The 22,523-nt window shown below is 43.8% G+C and overlaps 1 protein-coding gene and 1 long non-coding RNA gene across 2 annotated transcripts; one reads left to right on the forward strand and one right to left on the reverse strand.

Annotated features, from left to right (window-relative positions):
- Positions 1–3,741, reverse strand: LOC110532998. The gene is made up of 5 exons (XR_005053179.1): positions 3,269–3,741; positions 2,176–2,322; positions 1,632–1,724; positions 1,246–1,346; positions 1–1,121 (listed from the first exon to the last, which is right to left on the reverse strand). It is a non-coding gene; the product is annotated as an uncharacterized LOC110532998 (long non-coding RNA).
- Positions 3,742–7,462: 3,721 nt separating this feature from the next.
- LOC110531550 (kelch-like protein 33) lies at positions 7,463–21,667 on the forward strand. Its single transcript, XM_021614778.2, has 4 exons — positions 7,463–8,546; positions 17,900–18,839; positions 18,964–19,134; positions 19,272–21,667. The coding sequence occupies exons 1-4, from the start codon at positions 7,679–7,681 to the stop codon at positions 19,792–19,794; spliced, it is 2,502 nt and encodes an 833-aa protein (XP_021470453.2). The 5' UTR covers positions 7,463–7,678; the 3' UTR covers positions 19,795–21,667.
- The last annotated feature ends 856 nt before the right edge of the window (positions 21,668–22,523 follow it).

Here is a 22,523-nt window from a genome sequence, read left to right on the forward strand (position 1 = left end):
CTAGTCTAACGAAGGCCAGTTTTATTGCTTCTTTCATCAGAACAGTTTAGCACAGTTGAAGGATTACGCAAATGGAAAACCGCTGGCCTCCTGTGAACCTAACATTACACCAGATCGTTACCATCATTAGCTCTTTCACACATCGCCAAAATGTTATATTGTCCTTTTTAACTTAATTACTGACTAAAACAGTAAGAGACTTAATTCCTTCCAGCACTCAATGAAAAGCACCAAATAAACCAATTTTCGCCAAGACTTATTTTGTTTGTGTCAAATATTAACCACATTATGCATTTGAGAATGCTGTATTCACTTCCAAATCATACACTAAACAGTCTTGCAAAATGTGTGCACTTCTGTCCTTTAAGGTTAACATTCAACAGTTTTTTCAACAAATGCATGTAGAATATTTTTGCCAACAAAAAAACCGAGGCTCATTAAGAAAAGGATTTGTGCATGACTTCTGTCATTTCAAGTTTAGCAAGTCTAAGTGCAACAATTAAACACATTTATAAAAATGTAATAAAATAAACATTGGAACATACAAAATATGTGGCCCGTAATAAAAACAAAGTTAACAAATAATCCAGCAAGATGTGCATGACTGCAACAAAATGAATTTTAACACTGTTTTAAACACTGAATTATTACATTCTACACATGCGCATTGCAAATAATGTACAAATAAATCAGAAGTAGTGAAAAATGACTGCAATGTTGCTTGCACAATCTTTTTGCCATTTTGGTTAAAAAAAATGTTTTTTTTAAATACAAGTGCTACATTTTAAGGAGGCTATAACCATTAATAACGTATTTATTCTATTTAATGAACATGTGTTCAACAACACTGCTCTGTGTCTGCTCCACCAACACACAAATGTAGGAGACTTTCAACCTATGAGACCATCTTAGTCTCAGTCCATTGAGCAAACTAAATTAAATAGTTATTTTGAAAAATTGTATGACTTCTAATTTTCAACTTCCAAAGTTAAACACAAAAAAAATATGCATTACAAATTCCAGGCGTCAGTCTTCTTCAAGCTTAGTCACTCCAGAAGCTTGTTTTTTAGGATCCGCGCCTTGGACGACAACCTCTGCCCATCCAGATTTAGAAGAATATTCTGCAGGATTTCAAAAGTGCATTAGAGCTCTGGTGGGTAGCTTAGGTTCAAACCGTATATCAGTCCAAATAACAGCGCACACGCCATTGCAATGTTCCCCAAACCACACTGAGGACCTCCAAACCTTCAATCAGGACACCGATGTCCTCTGGGTCATCTCCAGGCTCCGCTCCCTCCTTCTGTATGACATCACAGTTTGCTCCATGGAAGCGTTGGACTTGAGGTCTGTGGAGTAAAATATGACTAAACACAATTTCTGAGTCTAGACAAAGTATGGCAAGAGACTGGAGGCAAGACAGTTAAATATGCTGATTGCTGATCATAAACATTTACAATTTTATGAAGAAAAGTAAAAAATTAAGTCATAGTTGGAGATGTACAGAAGTAATACAGATGCATACATGTCAAAAATACTACAAATTGAAATCTAAGGTTGGACATCCCAGTGAGAACTGAAAGCATTCATTGGAGAACTAGGGAAGGAAGTAACATCTAGTGTATGTAACTCACCATATATTCCTTCACAAGTTTCTCATGGTCTTCGTTTAGGTAGATGCACAAGGACTTGAGGACGCATGCCCGTCTTGTATGTATTGTGTCATCCTGAGGAAAAAAGGGAACCCATTCTGATAATACTCAGCATTTTGAAAAAATAACTCTGCAGTCTTGATAACAAACTGCAAGTTTTGAAAAGTTTTGAGCATGGTTATTGTGTGGTAGACAACACTTAGGTCCCAGGAGCCCAAAAGACAAGTACTCAACATCTATATAAGATCTCAACCAAATCAGACATGAAATGAAGCAACCACACACACAGGGTGGATTTCATTTTGACCAAAGAGTTCACCATGTGATCTGACCAATTACTTCCTCATCCCTGGCTGAAGCTGATGTAATCCATATAATCACGATGAAGTGTTTTAATTAAGTGAAAACCTACATATTCTTGGCACTTTTGCCCATCATATGTCTAGAGAATTATGCTCATGCAATTGTCATGACAGGGGCATAACAAATATTTTATAAGCATAGGTCTACCCATTTTAATACAAACCTTGGACATGGCCACCATGAGATGTATCCTTTTTCTTCCAAACCTTTGCATCGAAAGATCTCCACCATGTGTGGAGAGTACCCGGTTGAGCTCAACAAATAATGTAGATAGCAGAGGTGCAGTAGATATGCGCATGAACTCATTCATCTGAAAACATAAAAATTCAAATGCACTTGTCACTCACCCTATCAGAACATCACAACAGTATACACAGGAAGACAGGAAGGATGAACAATTAATTACTAGCCGTTTGATCACTATATTATATCAACATCAGTGAGGGGAGACAACTGGTCAACACTTTGATTTGTCACCAGCTTCCTTTTCTTGTGTGTGTGTGCACACTGGTGGCATATATAAAACCTGAGCACATATAGGACACACACTTCTTTCTCAGTGAACAGAGCTGGACATCTGGTTTTGAAGTCTGCAACCAAGGGCTGTCCTTGAAAAACTTCTTGCCTTCTGTCACTATACGGTCATTGTTTCTCTTCTTAATCTCTGAAAGTAGTGCAATTCTCTCATTTTCCAGACTCTGTGGTTTCTCCTTTCGGATGCTGCGGACAGTAATTGACTTCTGCTTTTCTGGGCTTTTTCACATTCAACACTGGCAGATATTCGTCTTGGGCCTTGTTCTTTAGTGAATTTATCATCACCTCAGCACATCCCAGGCCTCTTAGGGTGAGGGGTCCTCTCAGGATCACTCACCCTGTGTCCCCACCCCATTCCTCACTGGAAACTTGGCACCTGAAACACTGTAGTGCTTTTGAAACAAAAACTCACGGGATAACAAATTCCGAGCATGAATATCTGGCAACTTCAGAAGAACAGACAGGGTCAGTGAATCCATGTGTTTTTGGAACACTTCACATGATATGTCACATGGGGATTTTCAAGTGATGACATTACCTTTCACATGTGGATTCAATTGAGTCAGAATAACTGATAACTAAAATAGCAGTGCTAAGTGCAACATAATGGCACCAGAGAGGATGGTCACCATTTTACAGGCTCCTGACCAATTGTGCACTTTGTGGGTTTTTTTTTATGTGACCGAAAAGTGCTTCTGGACATAAGAACAGCAATTACTCACCTCAAACTGGATGAAGATTTTTTTTTTTTCGTAATGAGTCAGATGTGAAGACCATTAGGCGGGTAAACAAGGACATACGACAATCAATGCTGAAGCAGGAAACAGAGCGGGGAACCAGACATATAGAGGGAAGGTAATGACAGAAGTGATGGAGTCCAGGTGAATCCAATAATCACTGATGCCTGGCGCGGGGGAAAGCGGGAGCAGGCGTGACAATACGAGTATCTATTTCTTTATTAACTGCTCAACACAGAATGGCCGCATGTGCACACTGCCTCAAATATTTTGGGAGAAAATATTTATATTTTATTCAGCTTTGTTCAATTGTATTGTCACGGTTGTAATAATGAGGAAACCAAGGCGCAGCGTGATAAGCGTACATAACTCTTTTAATAAAGAGAGAATCCTGAACAAACCGTGAAGCTATATGACTAGTGCAAACAGGTAACTAAACCTAGAATAACAACGCACAAACTATCCAAGGAATATGGCTACCTAAATATGGTCCCCAATCAGAGACAACGATAAACAGCTGCCTCTGATTGAGAACCAATCAAGGCAACCATAGACATAAAAACACTGAACACCTAGACAAGGTAACCCCATAAACATACACAACCCCCTAGACAATACAAAAACTACACAAACCAGCCTCGTCACACCCTGACCTAACCAAATAATAAAGAAACAAAGATAACTAAGGTCAGGGCGTGACATGTATACTTGATACTATAAAATAATATAAAATAATGCCACGGAATGATGAGCAAATTTTGCCTGTTAATTAACTAGTGTATCCCACAGCCATTTGGCATAGCCAGATCAGGACCCAACATAAAGACAACTCATAGTATGCTATTCTTTTCTTCTGAAATTGACTACATTTCTGCATATCATGCATCTTTAGACCTGTCTAAAATATATCATGGATTATTGTGAAGGTGTAGGCTATATTACATGGCTTTACATCACACCCTGGCCATAGAGAGGCTTTTATTCTCTATTTTGTTTAGGCCATGGTGTGACTAGGGTGGACATTCTATGTTCCTTTTTCTATGTTTTTATATTTCTTTGTTTTTGGCCGGGTATAGTTCTCAATCAGGGACAGCTGTCTATCGTTGTCTCTGATTGAGAACCATAATTAGGTAGCTCTTGCCCACATGGGTTTTGTGGGTAGTTATTTTCTGTTTAGTGTGTTTTGCACCTGACGGAGCTGTTGCAGTTGTTTCTTGTTGTGTTCAGTTTAATAAATAACATGAACATGCTGCACCTTGGTCCTCACCTTCTTCCACCAATGGCCACTTTATTCGGCCTTTTAAAATGTCTTGTAGACTATGTGTAAGCCAGGAGATGCAAAATGTGTTCATGTTCATTAACAGTCAATTACCGTGAGACCGACAGTTCTTATTTTTGACAATCACCGGCTGACAAAATGTTGTGACCGCCACAGCCCTAGTTATTACTGACTAAAGGTGTCTGACTTTAAAGTAAGCACACTGTCATGCGATGTAGAGTCTTTATGGATGTGTTTTGAATGACCAAAGGGGTCTCACTTCAGACAAAGTATTACAGGACACATAAAGTGTCAATAAATAGCATAGAACCTTCTGCTGATTTCTGAAGGTTGTCATGGTTCACAGGTTACTGTAGAGTGTGAGAGGTATTTAGATGGGCAGTTGGATCTGCCAAGCTTGTGTGTGTGTGTGTCAGAGCCAAGATGGTTTGGAGGAGTCCAACCTGAGACTACCTAGCCACCAGGTATTCCTCTTCTGTTCCCAGGCTGGAAGAGCAGGGCTTGATTACAAACTGCTACGATGGCGGCAACATTTTTTGGTCTGATCTTTCAGCGGGAAGAGGGTGAATGTGTCAAAGACCTGACTGGGTCCAGCACCACATGGTATGGCTCGTTATATTGTTGTTTGTGTACTGAGGAACATGTAACTTGGTTCCAGAAGAAAGCCAGGTTGACATGTATTGTCATGATCTTGCCCTGGAAGTAGAATTGAGCGATTGCCACTGGATGGGCCAGCTGCAAAGTCAAAATTGGCTTAATTGTAAAAAATATCCTGAAAACGAAAATGTGCTTTTAGGTCTTAATCTAAGGTTAGGTTTAAAACCGTATGTTATGACTTTGTGGCTGTGCCATTTAGTGACCTCTCTGATGAGCTGCCTCAAGTACATAAGTCATCCCAATAAATGCCAACCTACGTGTGTTTGTGTGTGTGTGTGCGTTCGTGCGTGTGTGTTTGCGCTCTCTGTGTGTGTGTGTGTGTGTGTGTGTGTGTGTGTGTGTGTGTGTGTGTGTGTGTGTGTGTGTGTGTGTGTGTGTGTGTGTGTGTGTGTGTGTGTGTGTGTGTGTGTGTGTGTGTGTATTTGCGCTCTACGCTGTGTGTGTGTGTGATCCTTCTGACCCATAAAGAATGTGTTGTCCCTTTCTCTTGCTCCAGAATGCATAATGGAGGAGAGGTGCCAAGGCTTTGGGATGTCTTGACATGAGAGAGGCCTTGGATTGAAGCAGCTCAAACAGGCTTCAAGTCAGGCACCAAGATGCCCAGAACAGTTCCCTTTTACAGTTCATTAAGGACGCAACACTTTATTACATACAGTAGCTAAAACATGCAAGGAGACATGCATGGAGACTGTCTTTGCAACATGTGTGCTGTTATCTCTGAGACAGACATAGTCTCATCTAGGGTGCAACTTATAAGCACTTAGTATTAGCCATATACAGAATCCCACAGTTTGACCAACTTTGGACAAACAACATTCCATTGATTTCGGACATTCATTATTTCATGTTCATTCATCATTTATGAAGGAAATAAGTATGGCATGTAAAAAGAGAGATGGGTCATTAATGTAACCCAAGATCAAGATAAGGTTATGGAAATTCTATCCCCAAAACCACAGCAAGAGCCATCATCAGACCAAAGCAATATGAACCACATAGATAGTGGTAATGCAATAATAATAATATATATAGTAGTATTGTAATAATATATAGTGGTATTGTCATAATATATAGTGGTATTGTAATAATATATAGTGGTATTGTAATAATATATAGTGGTAATGTCATAATATATAGTGGTAATGTCATAATATATAGTGGTAATGTCATAATATATAGTGGTAATGTAATAATATATAATGGTAATGTCATAATATATAGTGGTAATGTCATAATATATAGTGGTATTGTAATAATATATAGTGGTATTGTAATAATATATAGTGGTAATGTCATAATATATAGTGGTAATGTCATAATATATAGTGGTAATGTCATAATATATAGTGGTAATGTCACAATATAGTGACGTTGCCATTCTGCCCTTGAGCAGTTAAACCCCCCCAACAAAAAACCTGCTCCTCGGGAACCGATGACATGGACGTCGATTAAGGCAGCCCCCTGCACCTCTCTGATTCAGGGGTTGGGTTAAATGTGGGTTAAATGTGGAAGACACATTTCAGGTGAATGCATTCAGTTGTACAACTGACTAGATATACCCTTTCCTCTCCCAGATACCCCAGCGTTTGGCTGTGGAGGAGCAACACAATCCCTCCGACGCTCTAAGCATGCCATAACCCAACTGATCCCCTAGTCACATGCACTGGGAGGTGGCATCCAATGTCTTGGAGAAAGAAGCCTTGGGATTCGAGGAGCTCGAACAGGCTCCAAGCTTAGAACATTCCCCTTTTTACGGTTCCAGGTTCTTGACCTTCTCTGCTTCAAGTGTAATACACAGTACAAACTACAGAGAAATGAATACAAACACAGAGCAATTATTTGAGAAAACAAGTCAGGAAATAATGAATGCTGATAAAATGTTATGGGCAAACAAAGAGAATATGGGAGAATGACAAGATGCAGTCAGTGTAGGTCATTCATCTCCATCAACTAACATAACCAGAAAGGTATTGCATGGTCAAATTGGGGACATACTGTTGCAACTCTGAATCGAAAAAATGAAATGAAAATTGTTATTATTAGTCCCTACCGTGGGACAACTTTGAGGGATGAGAACATGGACCAGAAACAGAGACAATTACTTATCGTTTACTGTGAGGTCTGATCTGTATGACTTCAGGGGTTTATATATAGCAGCCTGTCTGGTTGAGTGGGGGTTTATAAATGGTTCTGTCAAACAGGAGTTAGAACACACAAGAAGAGGGAAGGGAAGGAGGAGACAACGTAGATACCTGACCCTGTAGAGAGTGGGGAAGAGAACTGCACTAAGATCACACACAGTCAGTCAGATAGCGAAGGCTGAGAGCTCTTTTAGTGTGGCTACAAATTTGTGTAGTATTTTTTATAAAAATAAAAATAAATTATATAATAGTAAGCTGCATGTGTATGGAGGCAGTGTTGGACATTTGTTGAGATAAAGACTGTTGCTGTTGGAAGCGATGGCTTTATCTGGACCATGCTTCCAGAGGGGTTTGGAGGCTCTATGGAGGCAGGATGAAGAATTTAGGGGGGATAAGCACAATATAGATCGAGATGGAGAAGAGTGTGCAGGAGAAGTGAAAGAAAAGGATTGTGGGGATCAGGTGAACACAGAAGAAGAAGATAAAGATGATGAAGCATTTAGAAGGGAGGAAAACAGTCAAATACATCTAAAGAGAGAGACAACTGAAGAAGAGGAGGATGAGCTTCAAGAAGTGAACAAAGAGTGGACAGCTGTTGGGGGGCAGAAAGGTGGAATAGAGGATGTGGATTCAATAAGGGTATACGGCAGAGACTCCTATACAAGAGAAATGTTCCAAACCCTGCAGCAGCTCAGGGACTCCTCTCTCCTCACTGACCTGACTCTGAGCACTGAGGCCGGGCAGCGTCTCCACGCGCACTCCCCTGTCCTGGCTGCTGTCAGCTCCCTCGTACACCAGAGACTGCAAGAGAGGGATGAGGAGAACGAGAGGAGAGATGTTGACATGTATATACAGACAGAGATATCCATCAGTCTGGGTCCTGAGGTGGGGCTTGTGGGGCTGGCAGGGGTGCTGGAGTTTGCCTACACTGGGGCCTTAGCAGCTCTGAACAGACACACACTGGCCCAGATACAGACTGCAGCTACAACACTAGGGGTCCCCAGAGTTCTACAACTCTGCAGTGAAGAGGAGGAGAAGATGAAGAAGGGAGTAGAGACGAGGGCAGAAGAGAAGAAGATCTCTGCTGAAAAACAGATGAAGGTCAGTCTTCAGTCCATCAGACAATTGTGGACAAAGAGAGTGGGCTGTGATGTAGAGCTGGAGGTTGGTGGGGCATCATTTCATGGTGAGTAGACTGAAGTCACAATACATCACGACTATGTACTGTAGAATGATATATTTTCACAATTTCACAGTATAAATCCAACCTCATAGTATGGAATTATACACTGAGCGTGCAAAACGTTAGGAACTCTTTCCATGACATAGATTGACCAGGTGAATCCAGGTGAAAGCTAGGATCCCTTATTGATGTCACATAAATTCACTCCAATCAGTTAAATTCACTCCAATCAGTGTACTGTAGTTGAAGGGGAGGAGACACATTAAATAAGGATTGTTAAGCCTTGAGATAATTGAGACATGGATTGTGCCAATCAGAGGGTGAATGGGAAAGAGAAAAGATTTAAGTGCCTTTAAATGGGGTATGGTAGTAGGCAGAGGTGTTGACTTGAGCAACATGACTTGGACTCGAGTCAGAAATATGATGACTGCAAATTGACATTGACTTTAACACCAATGACTCGTGATTTGACTTGGATTTGAGCCTTTTGACTCGACCTGACTTGATACCCTCCCCAACCCTCCCCAACCCTCCCCAAGCCCAAATATAAAAATGATGCTATTAAAAAAGTGTGCAGCGCATCAACTCTTCATTTAACCGATTACATTTTGAATCGGACAGCAGCCAATCAAATTGTGCCAGCTGAGAAAAAGTTGTGCGTGGCAGTGCAGAGGAACGTCGGCGGGTGAATTCAGATGGAGCCCATGGAAAGACACCCCAAATTATTATTTTTGGATATAAAGACACAATACATTTTAGCAAAGGTGTCAGCTAGAGATGACGTGCAGGAGCATGCCGGGATTTGTAGTCTTGCATGATGTCTACTTTTATGCTAATTATAATTTTTGAATCTGAGAGTAAATCGAGCTGAATATATTGATAAAAGTCACCTTGTACGAGGGAGATTTACATGGTTATCGAAACGTCAAGCCAGGGTAAGCCTACACAAAACACAGCCCTTATTTTTAAGAGTTTCTAAAATCCACTATGAGAAAAATGAACGGCAAAAGTAAGGATTGGAAACGTTTCCCTGTTTGACCGCTAGGTTTTATGGGTATTATGACACCTCCACTGTTGGGCTCTATTCTCCCGCTAGAATGTAAGATGGGCTATGTATCTTCTAGTGATCTATTCAGGGCACAACTTTCACTGGGGACTGGGGGTATATGCCCCCCCCCCCCCCCCCCCACACATTCTGAAATTGCATTGTTGTCTCCCCCAGTTTTACCATTGGAATGTGATACAAACGAGACAACGGTGTGCTTTTGTTACGGTGCGTGAATGAGGACCCAAAAGCGAATTAACGTAAACAGAACTTCTTTAATAACAAAACATAGGTAGGCTCAGATGGACCGGCAGATTCCGACAGGACAGGACAAGGTTGCAGCAAACATGACGATAGTCTGGTTCAGGCATGAAAAACACAAACAAGAATCCGACAAAGACAGGAACAAAAACAGAGAGAGATATAGAGGACTAATCAGAGGGAAAAAGGGAACAGGTGGGAAAAGGGGTGACGAGGTAGTTAGGAGGAGACAAGGAACAGCTGGGGGAAAGAGGGGGAGAAAAGGTAACCTAATAACGACCAGCAGAGGGAGACAGGGTGAAGGGAAAGGACAGAAACAAGACACAACATGACAATACATGACAGTACCCCCCCACTCACCGAGCGCCTCCTGGCGCACTCGAGGAGGAAACCTGGCGGCAACGGAGGAAATCATCGATCAGCGCACGGTCCAGCACGTCCCGAGAGGGAACCCAACTCCTCTCCTCAGGACCGTACCCCTCCCAATCTACTAGGTACTGATGACCACGGCCCCGAGGACGCATGTCCAAAATCCTACGGACCCTGTAGATGGGTGCGCCCTCGACAAGGATGGGGGGGGGGGGAAGACGAGCGGGGGCGCGAAGAACGGGCTTGACACAGGAGACATGGAAGACCGGGTGGACGCGACGAAGATATCGCGGAAGAAGAAGTCGCACTGCGACAGGATTAATGATCCGAGAAATACGGAACGGACCAATGAACCGCGGGGTCAACTTGCGAGAAGCGGTCTTAAGGGGAAGGTTCTGAGTGGAGAGCCAAACTCTCTGACCGCGACAATATCTAGGACTCTTAGTTCTACGCTTATTAGCAGCTCTCACAGTCTGCGCCCTATAACGGCAAAGTGCAGACCTGACCCTCTTCCAGGTGCGCTCGCAACGTTGGACAAAAGCCTGAGCGGAGGGGACGCTGGACTCGGCGAACTGAGATGAGAACAGCGGAGGCTGGTACCCGAGGCTACTCTGAAAAGGAGATAGCCCGGTCGCAGACGAAGGAAGCGAGTTGTGGGCGTATTCTGCCCAGGGGAGCTGTTCTGACCAAGACGCAGGGTTGCGAAAAGAAAGACTGCGTAAGATGCGACCAATAGTCTGATTGGCCCGTTCTGCTTGACCGTTAGACTGGGGGTGAAAGCCGGAAGAGAGACTGACGGAAGCCCCAATCAAACGGCAAAACTCCCTCCAAAATTGAGACGTGAATTGCGGACCTCTGTCCGAAACGACGTCTGACGGAAGGCCATGAATTCTGAAAACATTCTCGATGATGATTTGTGCCGTCTCTTTAGCAGAAGGAAGCTTAGCAAGGGGAATAAAATGAGCCGCCTTAGAGAACCTGTCGACAACCGTAAGAATAACAGTCTTCCCCGCTGACGAAGGCAGTCCGGTGACAAAATCTAAGGCGATGTGAGACCACGGTCGAGAGGGAATGGGAAGCGGCCTGAGACGGCCGGCAGGAGGGGAGTTACCGGACTTAGTCTGCGCGCAGACCGAACAAGCAGCCACGAAGCGACGCGTGTCATGCTCCCGGGTGGGCCACCAAAAACGCTGGCGAATGGAAGCAAGCGTACCCCGAACGCCAGGATGGCCGGCTAACTTGGCAGAGTGAGCCCACTGAAGAACGGCCAGACGAGTAGGAACGGGAACGAAAAGAAGGTTCCTAGGACAAGCGCGCGGCGACGGAGTTTGAGTGAGTGCTTGCTTTACCTGCCTCTCAATTCCCCAGACAGTCAACCCGACAACACGCCCCTCAGGGAGAATCCCCTCGGGGTCAGTGGAGGCTACTGAAGAACTGAAGAGACGAGATAAAGCATCAGGCTTGGTGTTCTTAGAGCCCGGGCGATAAGAAATCACGAACTCGAAACGAGCGAAAAACAGCGCCCAGCGCGCCTGACGCGCATTAAGTCGTTTGGCAGAACGGATGTACTCAAGGTTCCTATGGTCAGTCCAAACGACAAAAGGAACGGTCGCCCCCTCCAACCACTGTCGCCATTCGCCTAGGGCTAAGCGGATGGCGAGCAGTTCGCGGTTTCCCACATCATAGTTACGTTCCGACGGCGACAGGCGATGAGAAAAATACGCGCAAGGGTGGACCTTGTCGTCAGAGAGGGAGCGCTGAGAAAGAATGGCTCCCACGCCCACCTCTGACGCGTCAACCTCGACAACGAACTGTCTAGTGACGTCAGGTGTAACAAGGATAGGTGTGGATGTAAAACGATTCTTGAGGAGATCAAAAGCTCCCTGGGCGGAAACGGACCACTTAAAGCACGTCTTGACAGAAGTAAGGGCTGTGAGAGGAGCTGCCACCTGACCGAAATTACGGATGAAACGACGATAGAAGTTTGCGAAGCCGAGAAAGCGCTGCAGCTCGACGCGTGACTTAGGGACGGGCCAATCAATGACAGCTTGGACCTTAGCGGGATCCATCTTAATGCCTTCAGCGGAAATAACAGAACCGAGAAATGTGACGGAGGAGGCGTGAAAAGAGCACTTCTCAGCCTTCACAAAAATACAATTCTCTAAAAGGCGCTGGAGGACACGTCGAACGTGCTGAACATGAATCTGGAGTGACGGTGAAAAAATCAGGATATCGTCAAGGTAAACGAAAACAAAGATGTTCAGCATGTCTCTCAGGACATCATTGACTAATGCCTGAAAGACAGCTGGAGCGTTAGCGAGGCCGAAAGGAAGAACCCGGTATTCAAAGTGCCCTAACGGAGTGTTAAACGCCGTCTTCCACTCGTCCCCCTCCCTGATGCGCACGAGATGGTAAGCGTTACGAAGGTCCAACTTAGTGAAAAACCTGGCTCCCTGCAGGATCTCGAAGGCTGAAGACATAAGAGGAAGCGGATAACGATTCTTCACTGTTATGTCATTCAGCCCTCGATAATCTATGCAGGGGCGCAGGGACCCGTCCTTCTTCTTAACAAAAAAAACCCCCGCTCCGGCGGGAGAGGAGGAGGGGACTATGGTACCGGCGGCAAGAGCTACAGACAAATAATCTTCGAGAGCCTTACGTTCGGGAGCCGACAGAGAGTATAGTCTACCCCGGGGGGGGAGTGGTTCCCGGAAGGAGATCAATACTACAATCATACGACCGGTGTGGGGGAAGAGAGGTGGCCCTGGACCGACTGAACACCGTGCGCAGATCGTGATTTTCCTCCGGCACCCCTGTCAAATCACCAGGCTCCTCCTGTGAAGAAGAGACAGAGGAAACAGGAGGGATAGCAGACATTAAACATTTCACATGACAAGAGACGTTCCAGGAGAGGATAGAATTACTAGACCAATTAATGGAAGGATTATGACAAACTAGCCAGGGATGGCCCAAAACAACAGGTGTAAAAGGTGAACGAAAAATTTAAAAAGAAATGGTTTCGCTATGATTACCAGAAACAGTGAGGGTTAAAGGTAGCGTCTCACGCTGAATCCTGGGGAGAGGACTACCATCCAGGGCGAACAAGGCCGTGGACTCCCTTAACTGTCTGAGAGGAATGTCATGTTCCCGAGCCCAGGTCTCGTCCATAAAACAGCCCTCCGCCCCAGAGTCTATTAAGGCACTGCAGGAAGCTGACGAACCGGTCCAGCGTAGATGGACCGACAAGGTAGTGCAGGATCTTGAAGGAGAGACAGGAGTAGTAGCGCTCACCAGTAGCCCTCCGCTTACTGATGAGCTCTGGCTTTTACTGGACATGAAGTGACAAAATGACCAGCAGAACCGCAATAGAGACAGAGGCGGTTGGTGATTCTCCGTTCCCTCTCCTTAGTCGAGATGCGGATACCTCCCAGCTGCATAGGCTCAGCACCCGAGCCGGCAGAGGAAGATGGTAGTGATGCGGAGAGGGGGGCAACGGAGAACGCGAGCTCCTTTCCACGAGCTCGGTGACGAAGATCAACCCGTCGCTCAATGCGAATAGCGAGTTCAATCAAGGAATCCACGCTGGAAGGAACCTCCCGGGAGAGAATCTCATCCTTTACCTCTGCGCGGAGACCCTCCAGAAAACGAGCGAGCAAAGCCGGCTCGTTCCAGCCACTGGAGGCAGCAAGAGTGCGAAACTCAATAGAGTAGTCTGTTATGGATCGATTACCTTGACATAGGGAAGACAGGGCCCTGGAAGCCTCCTCCCCAAAAACAGATCGATCAAAAACCCGTATCATCTCCTCCTTAAAGTCCTGATACTGGTTAGTACACTCAGCCCTTGCCTCCCAGATTGCCGTGCCCCACTCACGAGCCCGTCCAGTAAGGAGAGATATGACGTAGGCGACACGAGCAGTGCTCCTGGAGTAAGTGTTGGGCTGGAGAGAAAACACAATATCACACTGGGTGAGGAACGAGCGGCATTCAGTGGGCTCCCCAGAGTAACACGGCGGGTTATTGATTCTGGGCTCCGGAGATTCGAAAGCCCTGGAAGTGGCCGGTGGATCGAGGCGGAGATGGTGAACCTGTTCTGTGAGGTTGGAGACTTGGGTGGCCAGGGTCTCAACGGCATGTCGAGCAGCAGACAATTCCTGCTCGTGTCTGCCTAGCATCGCTCCCTGGATCTCGACGGCTGAGTGGAGAGGATCCGAAGTCGCTGGGTCCATTCTTGGTCGGATTCTTCTGTTACGGTGCGTGAATGAGGACCCAAAAGCGAATTAACGTAAACAGAACTTCTTTAATAACAAAACATAGGTAGGCTCAGATGGACCGGCAGATTCCGACAGGACAGGACAAGGTTGCAGCAAACATGACGATAGTCTGGTTCAGGCATGAAAAACACAAACAAGAATCCGACAAAGACAGGAACAAAAACAGAGAGAGATATAGAGGACTAATCAGAGGGAAAAAGGGAACAGGTGGGAAAAGGGGTGACGAGGTAGTTAGGAGGAGACAAGGAACAGCTGGGGGAAAGAGGGGGAGAAAAGGTAACCTAATAACGACCAGCAGAGGGAGACAGGGTGAAGGGAAAGGACAGAAACAAGACACAACATGACAATACATGACAGCTTTAGGACCATGCGGACACATCCAAGAGGTCGAGTAGGCTGTTTGGAGTTTTTATCCGACTGGATAAATAAAATAATAATCATGTCCCCCCCACTTGTAATTCCAAAGTTGCTCCCCTGGATCTCTCTAAGTGAGCGACAGGGAAATCCTGCTGGTTTGTCAGTCTGCTGTCTGTCCCGCCTCTCGGTACCTGTATTATTTTTGGGCTCTGTGGTTGGCTGTGCGTTGTGGTTGGCTGCTGTCACATTTATTATGTCATGTAAGTGGTAACGATGATTTGAAATCTACTCATGTGTTGTTTTGTGGAACATTCATTTATTTGATTTAGCGTGTTTCATAGGCCTATATAGCCAGCCACGGAGTCGGGCACATAGGTAATTTACTGTACTTCGATTGACGACCAAACAGCTTGTGTTGATTAGTTTATAGAAGGTGTCGACCTGATTAAATAAATGGTATTGCATTGGGACAAGTAAACAAAATATCTTATTTGTATTTTCCTAGTATTCTAAGCCCATGTCGAGACTTAGCACTGACCGCTAAAGTGACTTGTCAGTGTAGCCTAGTGATGGGTAGTGTTGTTTGGAATTAAGGACTCTGTCTGAACAAATATTTTAGGTGACTGGGACCGATCACATTGGTGGCAGACTTTCATTTGGCTCCCTAATTTGCATACTGGTAGGCTACTACTGCTTTGTGGCGATTATCTGCAGATAACCCAGCTAGCAATGAGGAATCGGCCCAGAAGCGTCCCTCTGGGCCCTCAGGGGCCGGAACTGATTGAATCGGCCAGGAATCGGGTGTCGGACTCGGCCCGGAATCAAAATGAATGACTACCCAAAATCCGGGCCAAATGGCATGAGGAGGTAAGGCAATAAATAGGCCATAGTAGCAAGTAATTACAATTTAGCAGATTAACACTGGAGTGATAGATGAGCAGATGATGATGAGAATATGATGGTGTGTAAGTAGTGATACTGGTGTGCAAAAGAGAGGCAAAGTAAATAAAAACAATATGGGGATGAGGTAGGTAGATTGGGTGGGCTATTTACAGATGAACTATGTACAGCTGCAGTGATCGGTTAGCTGCTGAGATATGATGTTTAAAGTTATTGAGGGAAATGTAAGTCTCCAGCTTCAGCAATTTTTGCAATTCGTTCCAGTCACTGGCAGCAGAGAACTGGAAGGAAAGGAGGCCAAATGAGGTGTTGGCTTTGGGGATGACCAGTGAGATATACCTGCTGGAGCGCGTGTTATCGTGACCAGTAAGCAGAGATAAGATGGAGCTTTAACTAGCATAGACTTATAGATGACCTGGAGCCAGTGGGTCTGGCGACGAATATGTAGCGAGGGCCAGCCGACTAGAGCATACAGGTCGCAGTGGTGGGTGGTATAATGCACTTTGGCAACAAAACGGATGGCACTGTGATAGACTACATCCAATTTGCTGAGTAGAGTATTAGAAGCTATTTTGTAGATGACATCGCTGAAGTCAAGGATCGGTAGGATAGTCAGTTTTACTTGGGTATGTTTGGCGGCGTGAGTGAAGGAGGCTTTGTTGCAAAATAGAAAGCCGCTTCTAGATTTGATTTTGGATTGGAGATGTTTGATATGAGTCTGGAAGTAGAATTTACAGTCTAGCCAGTCACCTCGGTATTTGTAGTTGTCCACATTTTCTAGGTCATACTGCCGAAGGCTGCCTTGTCTCGGGCCACATTACGTTGGCGGAGTCTGACTCTCAGCCGAGTCTGACTCTCTGCCTGAATCGGCCCAGTACCACTGTGCTAGCTGGGAAATGATGATAAAACATTCGCAGAAGATGTCAAATCATTACTACAGGAACAATAGGTGGCGGAGAGAGAGCCTCGTTCTGTTCCAAAATAGGATAAAAGAAAACAGATTGAAGGTTATAAAAGCTAATGTCATGATACTTATATGGTATTATTAAAGGTATTGATAAAGACCTACTGATTTGATTAAAGTGTCCACAATGGAGTGAGTAGTCAACTGCTGCTTTCTGTGTAGTAAAGTCTATGCTTAACACCTACTTCATTATTCAATCACACCTGTAGGTCTAGTCATGTTCACCTAACTTTGTATTAAAGTGTGGGTGCACAATCTCAACAGGGAATCCATGTTTAACCTTTTTTTTTTAAATGTTTTGCCTAAATAAACTACATTGAAAAAGTGGACTAGATTTAGTTTACGCCACAATAAATGTAATTCAAAGGGCTGACTAGACTCGTTTTTCTGACTAGATTACTAATCTACCGCTTTACCTCAAACTCCCACCCACAGTGATTGATTGACAGGTTTGAAACCCTACCAACTCTGTGAGCCAAAGTCATCCTGCCCCCTCGCCTGACAATCCCTCCCACAGTGATTGATTGATAGGGCAAACTATTAATTAAAAATAGAAGTGGTAATTCATATCTTACAGTAAATATGACTTACATCTCAAGAGAAGAAAGGTTTCACGCACAAAACAAATGTTTCTCTTACTTAGAAAGTATTCCTGATCATATAGGCCAAGGCTTAGACGTTATCCAAAACAAGAAACAACCCACTGAATTCATACATTTTCAGGATTTTTTATTGCAAAGTCATTTTATTGCAGTCATTGTAAAGTTATTAAAGTATTCAAAATGTAGCTGTGTATTTTGGATGGAATCAAGGCATTAGAATGTACCAGAGGCCACCAAAATAGAGCTTGTGCTGCAAAGAAATTGGGGACTATCACCCGTACTTTTCTAGTTGGCTGGCTACTCCATATACTTACGGAAAACACTGTAAATAAGAATAATAGGCTGATATATGAATATTATTAGTATATTAATATATAACAACATCATAATAATCTGATTTTATAATGAGAACGATTTAAATGAAATGTTAATTGTATATTTGTTTTGTTTATTGTTGGGGACTCGTTTGGGATCAAAACAAATGGTAATCATTAAGAGTCATCATTAACCAGATGTGGAAGTAGTCTATATGAGCTACCTGATGATAACAACAATATTCAGTTTCCTCTTCTTTCTCCTGACTCAAGTCCACAGAGTGCTCTTGTCTGCCAGTAGTGACTACTTCAGGGGAATGTTCACCAGCGGGATGAAGGAATCCCAGCAGGCCTGTGTGACTCTTCCCTTCCTGGAGGCCTCAGAGCTGGAGGCCCTGATTGGCTACTCCTACAGCGGGTCCCTCCCCCTCAGCTGGGGGTGTGTCTTTGAGATCACCTGCATTGCCTTCCAGCTCCAGTTCCAGCCCGCCCTCTTGCTGTGCCTCGACTTCCTGAAAAAAGAAATGGACGCCCACTCCTGCCTGGATGTGGCGTCTTTCGCTGAGGCTTATGGCATAACGGATCTCCTTGAAGAGGCCAACGATTTTGTCCTGAGACACTTCCAAAATGTGGCAGCCACGCCTAAATTCCAGGACCTGTCAGTCAAGAAGCTTAGAAAATACCTGAAAAGCAACTCCCTCTTTGTGCCCTCTGAGCTTGTGGTCTTCAAGGCAGTGGTGGTCTGGATCGAGGCCTGTCCCAGCGAAAGGCTTAAACTCACCAAAGAGCTGATGAAGAACGTCCACTTTCCTCTCATGACATTCAAGGAGTTCGGTGAAGTTAAAACCGCAAAACTGTGGACTGAATGCAACATAAAACGTCTTTATCAGACTATGCTGGAGGACTTTCGCTCTTATCACATTGCATCTGAGACCCTGTGCAGGGTCTACCTACCAAAGGACAGCCTAGTCTTGGTGGGTGGAGACCAGATCTCTGCCGACTTTATCCGGCGAACCCCTAGTCGAGAACTGTGGTTTGGGAACTCTCTGAGGAACTACACAGGCGTTGTGAAGACCGTTGAGTGGAGGTTGCTGGGAGAGATGCCAAATCCACCAAGGTTAAGTCACGAGTTGGCTGTTGTCGCAGGGAAGTTGTACGTGCTCGGGGGACAGAATTATAAAGGCATGCTTGGCGTTCTAAACTCGGTCTACAGGTGAGATAAGAACTTTGGGGTTTGTATCTGCTAAGTAATGAGTCCTTTAGGTACATTATTTTTTACATATTTAAGTTTTTACATTATTTTCTTCCTTCACCTCTCATTCTTTGTGTTCTTTCAGATATGATCCACTTCAGAACCGCTGGGAGAGATTGGCCAACTTGCAGGAGAAAAGGTGTAATTTTTCTGTGGTTGTTCTGGATGAGATGATATATGCCATCGGAGGGTACATTGATCCAGAAACTAACCTGGATAGTGTGGAGCGCTACTGTCCAAATACAGATTCCTGGAGGTAAGGTTTTTCTTTGGTAGGAATGGTAACACAGAATCACTTGCAGTAATTAATGGTTCCATTGGAAATGGTATGTAACTTAAGTAAAACTTTGTTTCTTTGTTGCTATCTTTACCAAATGTGGCCTTCCCTGTTAGCTTTGCCAAACCCTTGGATATGACCTTGAGTTGCCATGCTGCCACACTGTTGGATGGAGAGGTCTTCATCTCAGGGGGGTTCGACTGCAGGTACCACTGTCTGGTGTCCATGTTCCTGTACCATCATGAGAGAGGAACTACCTACCTGGCAGAGATGAGCCAACCTCGAGCCCATCACTGCATGGAGACTTTAAACAACCATCTTTATGTGGCCGGAGGAGTCACTGTTGATGAAAACATGATGTCTATTGACCAGCTGGCCTGTGAGGTCTACGACCCTGTTAGTGACTCCTGGAGCGCCCTCACGCCCCTGGCCATCTCCCATGTTGGAGCAGCCTCTGTGGTTCTGGAGGGGAAGATCTATGTGCTGGGAGGATACTGCCAAGAGGACTACAGGGAGACCAGACTGGTGCATCGCTATGATCCCACCATCCAACTATGGGAGAATATCGGCGAGATACCCGGACCTAACACTGACATAAGAGCCTGTTTGCTCCACCTGCCCAAACACTTGAGACAATGAAACATCACTATACATCCCATAACACCACACTAAATATTATTCCATTACATGACCCACACCTTACTCCACCAGTATTCTTAACTTAAAGTACACCAGTATTCCTAACTTCAGTAACTTAAACATGTTTATTTCTCTCCATGTGCAGGCTATAAGTGAATTACTAACAAAACAGGAAGGGTATTACAATTTCAGGGTGACTTCATGTCCTCCTGGGAAATGAGAAACTGGGAAGTCATACCTCTGACATGAATGTGTTCACTTGCCTTTGAACTGGGACAAATTATTCTACCAATAAGATTTTAGCTAGCTTGATAAACTAGCTAAAATTGCTAATAATAAAGTTAGCTAACTTGCTTAACATTGACATATATCAAACTAGCTATATTTGCCAACATTTGTCCAAAATCGTTTGACATAAAACATAACTTTTCTGTCCTTGCATTTATAGCAGTGTAAGTTGTTATTATATCATATATTAAGCATTAAACAGTTAAATTAGACATTTAACTTGAACCCTGTAAAAATCCTAGATCTAGCAGTCAGACAGTTTTTGTGTTAAGATATCAGAAACGCAGGGTACCTATGTAACATTTCGTGTCTCCTTATGTTACAGGGTGGAAACAGTTTTCATGGGCACACAAATCCAAAATGATGTATGCGATTGCAAAATGGAATGCTTCTAACGAAAGAGTCACCTTAACTTGATACTTAAAACCTAAATTGATACTGTCATTAACATGGTTCTTCAATAATTAAGCATTATACTTGGTGGATGCTCATTTGGTGTCCAGCTGATTAGTTACATTGTAATCTCAATCTGATCCAGGAAATAATTTTCCGAATGACAGTCAAGTGACGAGCAGCTGTTGTGATAGCGCAGGCGATACAACAACTGCTAGAAGAAAAGTGTTTGCGAGAAAATAATTTTGGTGTCTCATTCGTTATGCAGGTGAAAACATTTGTGCCTGGATCCACAGTGAATCTAATATCTCTAGCGAATTGATGTTGATCATCTGTTGTTGTCTGATTGATCTACAGCATGGTCTCATTCATGTTTTCATGTTTTTGTGCCTCAGATTGGAAACCTAGTGTACGCAATTGTATAGGATAGAATATTGCTCAACACCCAACGCTCTTCCTGATCAAGGCTGCAGTATGTAACTGTATGGGCAACCAGATTAAATTCACATAGAAATGGGAGTTATAGATCTGTCATTGTCATTGATAACAAGTCCAAGAAAAAAGTACAAAAAATGTATGAACTCACTACTGTAAGTCCCTCTGGATAAGAGCTTCTGCTAAATGACTTACATGTAAATGTGAATGCAAGAAGCGGTAGATCTGTTGTATGTGTTTAATTTGGATTTAGCCTATTTTACGTTCAGTATTGTACACCAGTTTCAAACAGCTGAACCCCCCTCCCCTCTCCCCCCATGGAGCCGATGTTCTGGATGTAATCATCAGAAGAACGAAAGATTACATACAGTTTTCATACACCACCGCACAACAGGCCAAGAGGGGTTTCTTTGCCAACAATGGGTTCCCAGATACAAACGAGGCAATGATAGGTTATGTGATGCGCAAAATATGCGGCTGACTGTGGTGGCAAGGTAGCCAGGTGGAATGCACAACTCGTTCATTCTGCAGAACAGCATTGTTAGCGTATACGTTAGCCTACACGCCTACAGGAGTGAGCTGTTGAGGATGGATGGCTTATTGGTGAGTGTTGCCTACTCATTTGAAGTATATTTGCCATTGCTAAAGCAAATTGAATTGTCTTATTGGTCCTCTCTTTGTCCCTATATTTTAATTTTTACTGGTCAAGCCACAACTGAGCGTGCCAAATAAATGCTGTACTCAATCTCCGACACTATTACCTCTGTCTCGTCCCCCTTTTTTTGTTGCGCCATTGTATTTCATGGTACTGCGTTGTATATTCCCATGGGCCTTTACGGGATGATTTTGATACATGGTTTTATTAAAGGCGTTTCGAAATGCAAATAGCCAAAGTTGTGCAGAAGCACTGAGGCTAAAAACAATTGGTATTTATCAATGGTTATCTCTTACAGGTGTGAGTATGATGCTTGTAGGATTGGTTGATAAATAACACTTTTTCTAGGCATACAAACATTCTAAATTCAGTTTGTAAGTCGTATTTCAGAATAGTTTCTACGTAATATTGATAAATGAGGCCCCTGGTGTGGTTATCTGAAGTACCCACGAAGGCCACTAAATGTTATACAATCAGATAAGAATACAAATACTAGATAGGACTATACATATAGATGTATTTCTAATAGAACAAAAACCATGTCAAAAAGGGAAAAACTATTGAAAAATGAAGTGTTAGTATAAGGAACCCACACTCAAAAAGAGAGCGTTACAGCGGGGAAGAAAGGAAACACACATAGAAAACTATAAACATACAGAACCAGTAGACGTCTGGAAAACAACTAGATAAAGGTTGAAGGGGAACTACAACAGCTGATTTGGCCATGTTTTTTGGCTTGCACCTCAAGAAATGCTGGCGGCCATGACAGGTGCCAAATGTGAGTTGGCTTGGGGGTCAGTAGCCTACAGAGTAATATGAGCAGAATGCAATTGCTGAACTTATGTAGATATTCTAAACAAATTGTTTTAATGGCTTTCAAGTGTAGTAGCAGGTTAATTTTGAATGAACAATCCTTTACATAATACCATAGAAGCAGTGTTCTGCTAATATAACAGTG

Source organism: Oncorhynchus mykiss, chromosome 9 (assembly GCF_013265735.2).
Source record: "Oncorhynchus mykiss isolate Arlee chromosome 9, USDA_OmykA_1.1, whole genome shotgun sequence".
NCBI lineage: Eukaryota > Metazoa > Chordata > Actinopteri > Salmoniformes > Salmonidae > Oncorhynchus > Oncorhynchus mykiss.

Bases quoted from the DNA above. Each gene is read 5' to 3' on its own strand.
- LOC110531550 (XM_021614778.2), top strand. From the start codon at position 7,679: ATGGCTTTATCTGGACCATGCTTCCAGAGGGGTTTGGAGGCTCTATGG. The intron at 8,547-17,899 runs GTGAGTAGACTG...TCCTGACTCAAG, and splicing joins TGGTGGGGCATCATTTCATG to TCCACAGAGTGCTCTTGTCT. The intron at 18,840-18,963 runs GTGAGATAAGAA...GTGTTCTTTCAG, and splicing joins GTTCTAAACTCGGTCTACAG to ATATGATCCACTTCAGAACC.